The sequence below is a fragment of the Penicillium canescens genome (assembly GCF_028828765.1).
Source record: "Penicillium canescens strain IBT 15451 chromosome Unknown utg000003l_segment0_segment0, whole genome shotgun sequence".
NCBI lineage: Eukaryota > Fungi > Ascomycota > Eurotiomycetes > Eurotiales > Aspergillaceae > Penicillium > Penicillium canescens.
The window spans coordinates 240,649-253,177 of record NW_026703965.1 but is presented as its reverse complement, the minus strand read 5'-3'; the positions used below and the strand labels follow the sequence as shown (position 1 = coordinate 253,177).

General features: G+C 50.5%; 2 protein-coding genes across 2 annotated transcripts; one reads left to right on the top strand and one right to left on the bottom strand.

Annotated features, from left to right (window-relative positions):
- Positions 1 to 250: 250 nt before the first annotated feature.
- On the top strand, positions 251 to 4,237 carry N7446_003542 (serine/threonine-protein kinase; the record flags this gene model as incomplete). The annotated part of the gene is made up of 6 exons (XM_058512291.1): positions 251 to 846; positions 895 to 1,623; positions 1,676 to 2,036; positions 2,063 to 3,545; positions 3,597 to 3,929; positions 3,981 to 4,237. The coding sequence occupies 6 exons, from the start codon at positions 251 to 253 to the stop codon at positions 4,235 to 4,237; spliced, it is 3,759 nt and encodes a 1,252-aa protein (XP_058373620.1).
- A 2,154-nt stretch (positions 4,238 to 6,391) lies between these two features.
- N7446_003541 (Zn(II)2Cys6 transcription factor domain-containing protein) lies at positions 6,392 to 7,727 on the bottom strand (the record flags this gene model as incomplete). Its single annotated transcript, XM_058512290.1, has 4 exons — positions 6,392 to 6,853; positions 6,927 to 7,244; positions 7,298 to 7,597; positions 7,650 to 7,727. The coding sequence occupies 4 exons, from the start codon at positions 7,725 to 7,727 to the stop codon at positions 6,392 to 6,394; spliced, it is 1,158 nt and encodes a 385-aa protein (XP_058373619.1).
- Between the last annotated feature and the right edge of the window lie 4,802 nt (positions 7,728 to 12,529).

Below are 12,529 nucleotides of genomic sequence, written 5' to 3'. Positions count from 1 at the left end.
CGCTGCGCTGTTACCATTTCGAGATGCATTAATCAGTCACTTGTCACTCTTTTCACTTTCCAGAGACTGCCGGCCCCCATCGTTTCATAAAAGCTTCTGTTTTTGACCTTTCAGTGTTGATGTTTCTTGTTGCATCTCGTGCGTTGCGTCAATACCGTTGTTCTCGTCCCAGCTAACCATATGTGATATAGACAACTAATCCTAGCAACATACCTACTGACAAGTCCCCATCACGTCTCACACCAACACAATGGATCAAATAATGCTGGATGTTAATGACCCTCATAGGAGGCGTCAGCCCCTGACAGATGTGTCCAGCCGCATCAACCACTCCAAATCACCAAAATCAGAGACGCCGTGCGTCACAATAGAGGAGACAGAACAGCTGAAGACACCTGACAGGATGTCTTTCATGATGAATCCCACGCCACAAACCAATAAAGAGAACCAACGACTGTCTGTAGCCACTGATATCCAGCCTGGCTCGGCCCGAAGCTCAGTGATGTCTGCAGCCTCTCTGCTGTCGAATAAAGGGAAGAGAAAGACACATGTTGGACCATGGCATCTTGGAAAAGACCTGGGCAAAGGTGCCACTGGTCGCGTCAGATTCGCCAAGCACGCTGTCACCGGCAATACCGCTGCTATCAAGATCGTTTCGAAGAAATCAGCTGCCATGGTTCAAAGTGAAAGTATTGCAGCAATGGATCGAAACGCGAGTCGATTCACGGGGAACTCCACCACCCGACAGATGCCCTGTGGAATTGAGCGTGAGGTAGTTATCATGAAGCTGATTGAACATCCTAATGTGATCAGCCTATATGACGTTTGGGAGAACCGAGGAGAACTGTTCGTACTGACTATGTTTACCATGGCCAATCAGCTAACATGAGATAGATACCTTGTCCTGGAGTACGTTGAGGGAGGTGAATTGTTCGACTACGTTTCCAACAACGGACCTCTCCCCGAGGAAGAAGCTGTTCGACTCTTCCGCCAGATAATCGCCGCACTTGGGTATTGCCACCGATTCAATATCTGCCATCGTGATTTGAAGCCCGAGAACATCCTTCTCGATGGGAACCACAATATTAAGCTTGCTGACTTCGGAATGGCTGCCCTTCAGCCTGCCGGTCACTGGTTGAACACTTCATGTGGTAGCCCTCACTATGCAGCACCAGAGATTATCTACGGACGAAAGTACCGTGGTGACAGGGCTGACATGTGGAGCTGTGGTATCATTCTCTACGCTCTCTTGACTGGTTATCTGCCTTTCGATGGAGGTGACCTTGGAAATACCTTGCGTCTGGTAAAGAAGGGAGACTACATCATTCCTCCGGAGTTGAGTGACGAGGCAGCCGATCTGATCCAACGCATCTTGCAAAAGCGACCGGAGGACCGAATCTCTATGCAGAATATCTGGTTGCATCCTCTTTTGACAAAATATGAAAAGCTGCACAATGCCATGGTCAACCACTATGTTGGGCCTCCACCCCCCTTGTCCGTCAAGGACTGCGGACCGACATTGTCCTGTCAACAAGACATTGACCTGGATATCCTGCGAAATCTCCAGACTCTGTGGCATGATGTGAAGCCGGAAGACCTTATCCAGCGTCTGTTGTGTATCGAGTATGTGACCCATCCTTCTCATCCAAACATTTTCCAGCTAACCACGATAAAGGCCTACCCATGAAAGGATGTTCTACAATGCCTTGGTCAAATTCAGAGATGAGCAATTGGAGAACTACCAAGGACAACCCCTTGAGTACTCAGCGAGTGACTACCATCACATCGCTCGCCCTGGGGGCAGAGCTCGCCGAGGCCGTAGCCAGTCTGGTCAAGGAAACTCCAAGCGCCGTGCTCAGCACACTCCCGTCAAGGAATTCCCTCGGCGAATGAGCTCTTTCAAAGAACCCATGTCCTCTGGGACCACGGAGAGCTATGATCCATACCGATCACCGAAGCATGCGGTAGCGTCGGAGCCACAGTATGCTCAAATCACTATCCACCGGCCATCCACTGAGGGCGAATCCTCGCTGGTGGTAAAGCCTCCCCCTCAATTGCAGAGGTTGAGGAAGAGCAACTGGAGGATGCGGATGAACCCGAAGGGTCACCATTCACTATCCTTCAAAAGCGAAAGCACAAGCCCAGCTCCATGAAGTCTTTCCACTCTTCCCGAGTACCGCATTCCAGTTCTCGTATCCGTGGATTGACACCACACTCTGCCAGCTACCGCCGAAATGTCTCTTTCCGCCACGCGCGCAATCGCTCAAATAGCTCCGCAACTGCAAAGCCCAAACGCAGAAAGACAGCAGCACCTACTCAGCAGAATGAGATTAAGCGGTCACCTAGCACATGTAGCTTACAAATCATGGCAGATGTTGCCGATCTATCTGATATGCCGAGCAGCCCACCTCTACCAGCTCAGCCAACTGTGGTTCGATCGCATGGTCCACAGGTGAAAAGCCTGCGCCATGTGCGCAAGCTTCGGGATTCGGACTACACTTGGAGGGAAGATACGAGAAAAGTGTCACATGAGCTCAGTCAAATCTGCGAGGAGGCATTCAATGGCAGCTCCGTTTCAACCATCCGCACTGCTAGCGCTGGTTCCGGGTATGAGACCCCAGCGACTCCCGTGTCGATGGTGACCCCAGAGAACCGTCCAGTATCTGCTACTAAGCCTGTCTCCAAAACACCCAAAGATGCACCACGGTCATACAGTATCAAGGAGCTCACAGAGACTCGCCGCAGGCTGGTTGAACAAAGCCAGGGAAGAAAGGACAGCACAACTACCCACATAACCGGCGTACTGAACCATTTCGATCGCTTGATTGAAGAATACGAAGCTGTGAATGCTACTCGAAGAGAGCCGGAAGAAGTCTCCTTCCATGATCCCTTCGTGTCTGCTCCACACGACGTTTCTCTGCCCGTTATCAGCGAAGAACTCGCCAGGCCTACTGGCCTGAGCGATATTAGCTCTCGACGCAAGCAAAAGCCCCGAACTTCGGCTGCTACGTCCCAGAGTGGCGATGTCAAGACCACAATCCGTATGGTGCCTCACAGTTCCTTCCGCTCCATGGAAGAAGTCAAACCTTTGACCATCCGCAAGAAGAAGTCTGACAAGCCTTTGTCATCGGATGTTCATGACTTCGCCAACAGCCCGCCGTCAGCTGCCAATCGGAATTTCTCTACTGGCTCGAGACAGGTTCCTCCTGCGTTTGGTTTTGGCGGTTTGGCACCCATTGAGGAAGTGCCTCTATCCCCCAGGCGGAACAACACACGCGGGGAAGGCAAGAAATGGTCATGGTTCAAGCACCGCTCCCAGGTCTCGGATACTCCACCGGCTCTGCCACCCAAGGACTCTCACCCGATCTTTCCCAGCGGAGGCACAACAGTACACAAGCCCATTACTCTGGAGCCGACCTCCGCTCCTATCGAGAGCACTCAACGGGTTCCCACCCGCAAGACATCTATGGATCGTTTTACCGGTGGTATTTTCAAGAAGCTTATGCCCAAGAAATCTATTAAGAACATGCAAGAAACTTTCAATGGTGAGTACATTAATACAGACATCCCGACTTCCCAATCTGACCAACGTACAGAGCAAGAGACCGAAAAGCCAGCCACATCTCCTCAGGACAAACGACAATCTTCCATAGTTTCCAACGGAATGCCTGACACCGACAGCTCCTTTGACGCTGGTGACCATCAGCACCCCTTCCGCAACAAGCGTCGCTCGGTCGCTAATCACAACTGGTTTGCACGGGTTTTCCAGATCAAGCCTGCGAGCCGAGTGATTGCTCTCAACTGCTCGAAGCAGAAAGGCCGCAGAGAGCTATACAAGCTCCTTCGTGAATGGCGAGACTATGGCATGGAGGATGTGTGGCTCGACAAGTCCAACAGCGTCGTTCACGGTCGTGTCAGCGAAGCAAACTGTGAGTCTCTCTGTTCCCACTTCCTTATCCGTAGCACTCACCATATGCCAGTCCTGCGTCTACGGGAAGTCGAATTCACTGCCGAGTTCTATACCGTTCTCGAACACGGTCTGGAAGGCAATCTCGGCGTGGCCCGTTTCAAGCAAGAGCGTGGTGCCGCCTCCTCTTTCAACCAGGTCGTCGAAGCTGTGGAGAATACCCTCAAGCGCCGAGGTATGACCGTCGAGGATCCTGTTCGCGCAAAGAAGATGACCCAAGTCCTGGACTCTATCCCCAACCATGAACAAGCACACGATCGATCCCGTTAATATCCTTCCTTTCCAAACCGTCTGTTTATCAGCCGCCCTGTTAACCAGCTATTGCCTTTCACTTTCAACGTCACGCTCGTCAACACCCTAGCGTTTTAGCACTGCAAAAGCTCATTCCCTGCATCTCTTTGTCTTACACCTTCCACGCTCATTTCACATCGCATTGCAAGACCAAGAATCCATCTTAAGGCAGGTCTTGCTTGTCGCTTCCATAGTCTCTACTTCGATTTCCTTTCTTTTTGCTTGTGATCCCACTTTTTCTTTTTGTTAAGTATCTAGTTCTGTTGGTCTTACTGATTTTCTTAATCATCTCAATTCCAGCATAGTCACTTCTTGCTTCCTTTCCTTGCTTCTTATACTTGTATCTAAGACACTGGACTAGTAATGCATAATGCTTGAGAGGAAGATAGCTTCGATGGCACCCGGTTTAGCCCCCAACCAACCCTCTTTCTCCTTCTCTGTAACAAAATGAACGTGACAACTAAACTGAAAGTTGTTGATCAAAGTCTTACTTGCATGTAGTAGATTCAATTCGATAGCTATAGTAGCCATCCAAATCACTTTCCAACTGCATCACCTTACCGCAACGCATTCTACGGATCCTCAGAAGTTAAGGCTTGTCACGTGGCTGTCCTGACGACCAGCCCAAGCGTATGGTTTGGCTACACAAATGCAGGCGCAGCTGCAGATCTTCGGCAATCTAGACGCAGCACAGATTCTCCACTAATGGACATGTATTGAATGCGACACTTGACTTCCATTATGCAGCTGCCTCCCTCGCAGGATGCAGCAAGCCACACAGTCCAGTCTAATCCCGAAGCCAGGGCCAGAGCTAGAGCCATTGGGCCCATGTAACTTTGCATTCTCAGAGAGAAAAAAGCGATTAATAGACGAGCAAGGGAATTGCACGAAAAAATTAATACCCATATGTAAGACGCGCTAAGGGAAGAACTCCTAAGATCCGAGATTCGAGATCCGAGTCGGACTCGAAAGCGAATAGAAGACGTATCAATATCGATATAAGTCGCATAATGGAATTTCATCAGAAAGCGCTCAGGGACACAGGTCCAAACGATAGAAACATGGAACACGTAACGGTAACAGTAGTAGCAGGAACAAGAGCGGGCAAGAAACATGCAATAACTGAATAGCAGAAAGATTGATCAGACAGCCTCCCGGATATAACTATAAGCAGACATTTGATAGACGGAAAATGAAAAAGACAGTCAAGAGTAAGGGAAAGAGAAAAAGAAATACTCAGGAAAAAAAAAAAGATCAGAACAGGCCCAGTGCAAAATCACAATCAAGGGAGAAATGATGACACAGCCGACCCCGGTCTTCTAGACGCTCGCGCGAAGAAACAGATGGCCAAACATACATCCTCAAACAGACGAATGCCTTCCCGATGTAAGATAGATAGGGAGAAAAGCAATAAAAAAAGCCGATAATAGTGCAAGTGCGAAAACGCGGATGGAAACCGAACGCATGCAAAGATCTCAAATAGCCACCCGAAATTGGAAAACACGCGATGTTTTGTCATACTGGAAATGTATGCCAAGATGATGACGGAGAGAGGGTGAATTCGGAATTCGAGTTGAACGGCATGCGAGCATCCAGGGGGAAGCCAAACATGAGATCGAACCCCCTCGCAGACCCAATTGGATCTGCAATTAAACAGATATCGAACGATAATGACGGAAGAAAAAGGGAAAAAAAAAGATATAGAAATAAAAATTCGTATGCCAATAATACCAGAGCCCAAGAGTCTGGAAGTCTTGGTATCAAGTTCTCAGGTTGCTCGTGAAGCTCGTGGGTTCGCGTATGGTGGTCTCATAACGGATCGGAGAGTGACGTTGCTGTCGCGTTCAATCGTCCTGCGTGCTCGGAATCGTCTGGAATGTATCTCGAGTATCCCCTTGCTCCGACTGTCTCATTAGATCGGGAAAGCTCGGGTTCCATTTTCGAATATGGATCGTCAAGCTCAAATGTCCGACAAAACCACAGATGTTTCCTTTCAATTCCAAACACTCAACACCTGGCTCTCAGACCGTGTGGCCAGCACACGATCTCATTCCATTGAACACTATTTCCCCACCGCTCTCGTAATCGCATTCTTTGCGCCCTAGTTTCCTAGAATTGATCGCGTAGAAATGGCTATTGCGGGCCGCGGCGGTTCAGTGCATTGAGCATGTCGCTGTCGGTGCTGGATCGGCCCTGGGAATCACCGGGATTGAGCATATCGCGCACATTCAATCCGCCTCGCTGCGAGCCCCCAGGTGTAGAGGTAGGGGGTGGGGTCACACCGCCTGGCTGAGGGGTTGCGCTGGACTGAGGGGGAGCACTGCTCGGAGGGGCAGCCGAGTGAGTTGTCACAGGTGCCTGGTGAGGCTGCATGGGTGGGAAGGGCGATCCGTGCGGCGAGGACGAGTGGCGGGCATCATATGCATATGCCGACTGCGGTGAAGTGCGTCGATCGTGCACCGGTGGAGGGGGATAGTTGTAAGGGCTCGGCGTGGTGTGAGTTTGGTATCCGGGCGCGGAGCCAGCGGGAGTCACGGGTGCCAAATTGGTAGGATCAGGGTACTCGAATCCTCCGTTCGAGCCTCGGCGGTGTCGCTGTGGCATCGTTAGATCAGGCCCTTCTTCTCGCGCTAGATAGGGAATGGTGGCCTTACCGGATCGGGCATACCTGACGCAAGGGGCGGCGGGGCACCATCGATGGGGGTCGTCCGTTCTGATAGTACATCCCTTGGGGCGGCGGAAGGGTGGTCTCGGGGCCCTGCGGCTGCTGCTGAGGTGGCAGTGGCTGCCCGTGGGCGCCGTACAGGACAGGTTGTCGTCCCCCTACACCGGGTGCCGGTCCATTTCGTAGATGAGGGTAGGCGGCGTGCGCGGGCACAAAGGCCTGGGTTTGCGACGAGACTGGGGTGAACATGCAATCTTGGTTGAATCGAACACAGTTGCTGCACCGTCCATCTGCTGAGGTGTCGAATCCCGAGCAACGAATCTAGGTTGGAATCAGCGCGCGATCATTTCCCTAAACAACCCAATCCCCCATACCTTCCGACGCCGACAGTATCGGCATGCAATGGCGGTTCGCTGGCGAGGAGCTGCTGCTTGGTACGGGCCTTGAGGTGCTGGAGGGGGCGCATAAGGATCTCCACGGTAGGCACCAGGCGGCGGAGGCAGGCGGTAGGGATCTTGTCCGTGAATGGCCGCCATGTTGGGTGGAGGCGGATACTGTGAAGTTGGATACTGCGCCTGATATCCTGGATACTGGTAGGCAGGAGGCGCGTATTGAGGCGGGTACGGATAGGGACGTTGTTGTTCGTCTGGTGGAGGATAAGAGGTCGGGGGATACTTTTCTTTAATCAGCACAAAAGCACAAAAGCCCGGTCAGCACATCACGTACATAGGGAGCCTGCTCGTCCTGATTCCAGCGGGGATCCTGACGATTCGGATCCTCCCGCTTGTCGTTGGGGCCCGACATGGTTGAAAGAGAAGGTGAGTACAGGGATGAAAGGGGGATATTCACTCGGGCAAAGCGAGCATAGCGCGTTCCCAGGGGGGGGGGGAACCAGAATAGGCAAGAGGAAAAAGGAAATAAGGTGGAAAAGAAGAAAAGAAGAAAAAAAGAAAAGAGAAGAGCCTCGGCGATTATGACGTGAGCAAGAATTATAAGAAAGGGAATTTTTTGATTGGAAAAGCCCCTAAAAAGCCAGGGATTTTAGAAGTGGAGACGGGAGGCGCCAGTACCCAGTCTGACAGTACCGTGTATAGTGTGTATACAGTGTACAGTATGAGGTGAATAACTGTGGGTAATTAATGAACCATGGTTCTCTTAGGGTACCAGTCTTCGGTGAGGAACCCGAGAACGGCGACCGCTTCTTTCTCGCGTAACTATGGACCGCCTCGGACCGTAGTCGCACAACCGCATCCGGCCCCGCGATACATGGGCTCGGGTCGGGGCGTCTGCATGTATATCAGGTTTTGTCTAGTTTTGATTTGAGAAATCAAGCGGTGAATGTCCCTCGGGTGTGGCGATCAGACTTCAGCTGAAAGAGTGGGGTTCAGTTGGGCCACTCGCCACTCATTTCCGATACGAAATCCCATGCCGAAGCAAAAGAGCGGAGCCAGTAAGGAAAAAAGAATCCAGGCAGAAGAGGGGGTGGAGTGCCCTAAGTTCCCAGGGCTGTAGCACTGGATCCGGAAAGCCCATGAGCCAAGGTAACCTGCATTAGCGCAGCGCTGACAGGGGGGGGTTCCTAGGAGCCACAACCACGTTGTACGGGATTTAGTGGACCGTCGCCAATCCCGAGGTCTTCGTACTGAATACAGTAACAGTACACTCGGGGTTGTCCCACGGGCCGCTCCGGCCTTCCCGCCGATCTATGCATGGCCATCTGGTATGTGGCCATACCACTCGTATTTTATGGGCAGTGTGGCAGTGTAAAATATTGGCGTCTCCTGTAGTGGCATGTTAGCCCTACAGTATGACTTTCGTTTTTATAGTACACATTTAGTACACGGAGTACATCCCTGCACCCCTACAAGTTTATACACTAATTTCACGCTACTGTACACTACCCTTTCAGGCCACGTTTTTCGAACCCAATCGAGTGCATTGCCGTCCGCGTCTTTCCGCTCCCCACTCTCTGGCGTGGCCGGTTCAGCTTGACTTAGCTCTCTTAGCGTACCCTCTCCGGAATCTCCAGACCCACTCGATCCAAAGCTGCTGGCCACTCGATGCCGTTTGTCCTGGGGACGCGCTAGTCTTCCTCAAAACTAGGAAAGGACTGAGCGCCTGTTTCGAAGGACCCAACGCTATTTCCGACCGGGTCATTTCTGAGACTTTTGTTCTTTTTTTATTACTTGGTCTCATGTAATCTTGTTTCCGACTTGCAGCTCTAGGTAATTTCTCTCTTTCTTTTCAAGAATTTCATCGTGAGGCCATACCCCTCCTTTACCCACACGGGAGCGCGTCTATCAGCAGGGATGGAGACGGGTCGGGCACTAATAGGCGCAGCCCGCATGCATCTACGGTCACGGGAACAGCCTATGTAAAAGGTCTGTGCTAGTCAGGATCTGACGTGGCGAGGAAAATATTATTATTAAAAAATTAAAAATTCTAAAACCTGGAGGGTTTCTGCACCGAGCCGGAATGAGGCAGTGCTTGAGTCGGTGTACACGAACCGGTTGAACGGCTTGCAGGTCGTGTGATGAGAGATGCCTGATGACTACCTGATCCTGGGCTACTGTACGCAATAGGACTCGTTATTAGCCGAGCCTAGAAACTTTCTTTTCTACCTTTGTTCTTCTGCTTTTCCTCTGAGGGTGGTTTGTTGTATGCACGTAGTTCGCCTAGTGAATGTCTCCCATTGGTGCTCTCCCCGGTCGGTGCCTCGTCACACAGGTGACACCAGGCTGTGCTGCAGCTGCAGCTGGGCCTTGCCAACTCTATTCGGGGGCGCCATTCGGGAGACAAAGCGAGTCGATCTCACCTTGCTTTTTACGGACGCTGCTCGGCAACTGGTCGCTCGGGATCTTGCGTGGAGCTAGTGACATCTTTGACACATTAGATCTATCGGAGGCTTAATTGCAGCACATTTTCTTTTTGCTTTTTTGGGTGTTCCTTTTGACTTTGTCGATTTCAAACCGCCCCGGTCTGGGCGTCATATCCGTGTGATGTGCATACTGTACGTGCATCTAGGGCACCGGTATCATCAACCTAACTCGACTATTTGGAGACGGCTTTGAAACTGAGTCTACTGTAGCTTTCAATGCTGATCACGCGCACTTAGCGCTGGTTGGTCCCCAGATTCGGCTGTTGGTCATTCAAAACAAACATGATGCCTGTTAAGGATTTACTGGTGTTGGGTAGCAAACAAGACAAATCATAACATGTGATAACTCTTGCCCTGATTCATGCTTGTCTTTTATTTAGCTTTATATCGACGACGGAAAGTATGTGGAGTAGATATTATTCAAGAATGTAGATCAGGATCGTCCCTTCACATGCACTGTAGCTCGGTGCTCGGTTCTTAATGAGCGATCCTAGAGAATAGCGAGAAATATTATTCTTCATAATGAAAAGAAGGTTTAGATCCCCAAAGTATGTGTGTTTACTTGGAGAAGAAGACGTTTCAGGTCTCCAATGCTGAGATTGTGCTATATTGCTACTGGGTCTGATGAAACTCTGGCAGTCTCGCCTCTACCATTTCAACCTTGAATGCAAACACATTGTGTGTCAAACTGCCCATAAAATACAGGGTTTATTCTCATATCAAGTTGTAACCGAATCCGATCACATTATGGTGCAATGACCAAGGTGGAGTGGTAGAATGTTTCGAGTCTCTCGCTCGACCTGTATCAAAAATACCACCAGGAATATAATTCAGGTTCCCCGTTCGGCAGGAAATAGATAATCAAAATTAATGTACCATACATTTAGTACTTTTTTCAAGGGAAACTATGATCCTAGATCTTCGGGGCTGAGCTTCCGACGGCAACGGCGATCTTAACACAGACCAAGATCTGTAATATATATTCCAGGAATTATTAAGTAGGCCAATGCTCAATTTTGACCAAAATACGGAAAATAAAGTCAAGTTATACATGTAAAGTCACAATGTAACGATCATGGACTGCCTGATACCGGACCTACAGTACGAATATATGCCCAACTCTTATACAACCGAAACGATACAAATACGCAACCAGTCAAATAAATGCAGTCCATTCCAGACCAGGAAGGTGCTCTCAAAAACCACAATCTGGGACTGGCGGAGTAGACCCGGGCCTTAATCCACAGATTCCCAAGGTTAGTCTAGCGGGCATGCCCGACAACGGGCCGAAGGCGGCCGCGTGCGGTGGCGATATAATGCGCGTCAGGGATTTAATTAGAGAATATTTTTGGCGTTCTGGACTCGAGATTGTAAAAAGGGTAAATGCAAATTGTAAACTGTAAGTTGAGACGGCTTTGGGCGGGTACAGGCAGGGAGAGGGGAAAAGGACAAATGCAAGGCAAGGAAAGGACGCGCAAAGGATCCAATCTGAACCCTTGTTACTCTGTGGACAATGCAGTGTGCAGTAGCTGGATGTAATGCAGGTGCAGTGACAATTCACTTGCCCAAGGGCCCTCTTTCAGGTCTGCAGTACCAGGAATGGTGGCGGGGACGGACCCAAGAAAGGCCGTGTGCAGGAGGCGTCGATGGGGATCCGGTTTCACGTCTCAGAGAGACAAAAAATCCTGAGCCCATACTTCGTAATCCGTACAAAAAAGGTGAAAACTGACAGGTAACACAATGCAGACTGTTCCCCCCCAACAGAAAAAGGGAAAAAGTCAGATCTCTTTCCCCCTCCCGGCCCCAATCATATTACTGATCGGGCATAACAATACTGTTCAGATACGTCACCTGTCATGAAGAGAAGCGGTCAGCACACACAGTCCAGGGAAAATCAAAAAGGGCGGGCTATGAAGCGTGATTCGGTGGATAAAAAGGGACGGACACGGCCGAAGTGGCTAGCTCAGAAGGGAAAACCGACTAGTCGAGAGGGGGGGCAAAATTGGAATGATCTTACGAAAGGCTCCATGATAGCCACCAAGGCTGCTATCTTCTCCTGGGCATCCGAACCAGCCAGATCCTCATCAGCCATAGGCTTTCCCATCGTAAAACTGCGTAGACGTAGCAACTTGATGTTCGCATTGTTCACGTCGTAGCCCTAATTGTTTGTCAGCAGTGAACCCTGGAACGTGGAGCCTGGCGCCGATGTGAACCATGGAACCAACGACGGCGTAACCCTTCCCGGTCCATTTATCCGAACGCGTTGAAAAAGGGGGCAAATTGATCCTCAATATGTATTCACAGTGAGAAGAACCTCCATACTCAATTTCTTGAGTTTGGTTCAGAGAGGATGGTCCGGGTCTCAGCCATGGACGCGTACAGGCAGTCCAAACAGTGGGCAGATCGGGAGACCACTCCAATCTCTATGATCTCATCGAGTCATTGCCCTCATGTTACTCGTTGATCGAGATGGAAGTAGATTCCAGATCGATGAGCCACCGGTCGGAGGATGCACGCGACCCTCGATGGCGAACCCTACGATCCGCCCATGACCGTCTGTCTTGGTTGGTACAAAGGCATCACTGGGCATCACCAGTTGACAGTGCAACTGTGATAAGCGAAGGGGAAGTGGCAGGAGAAGTAAGGTCTCGATGGAGAGACCATCAGGGGGTAGACACAGAGAGCTTCATACCTTGGGCTTGACCTTGAGAGCAGATTCCCTATTGTG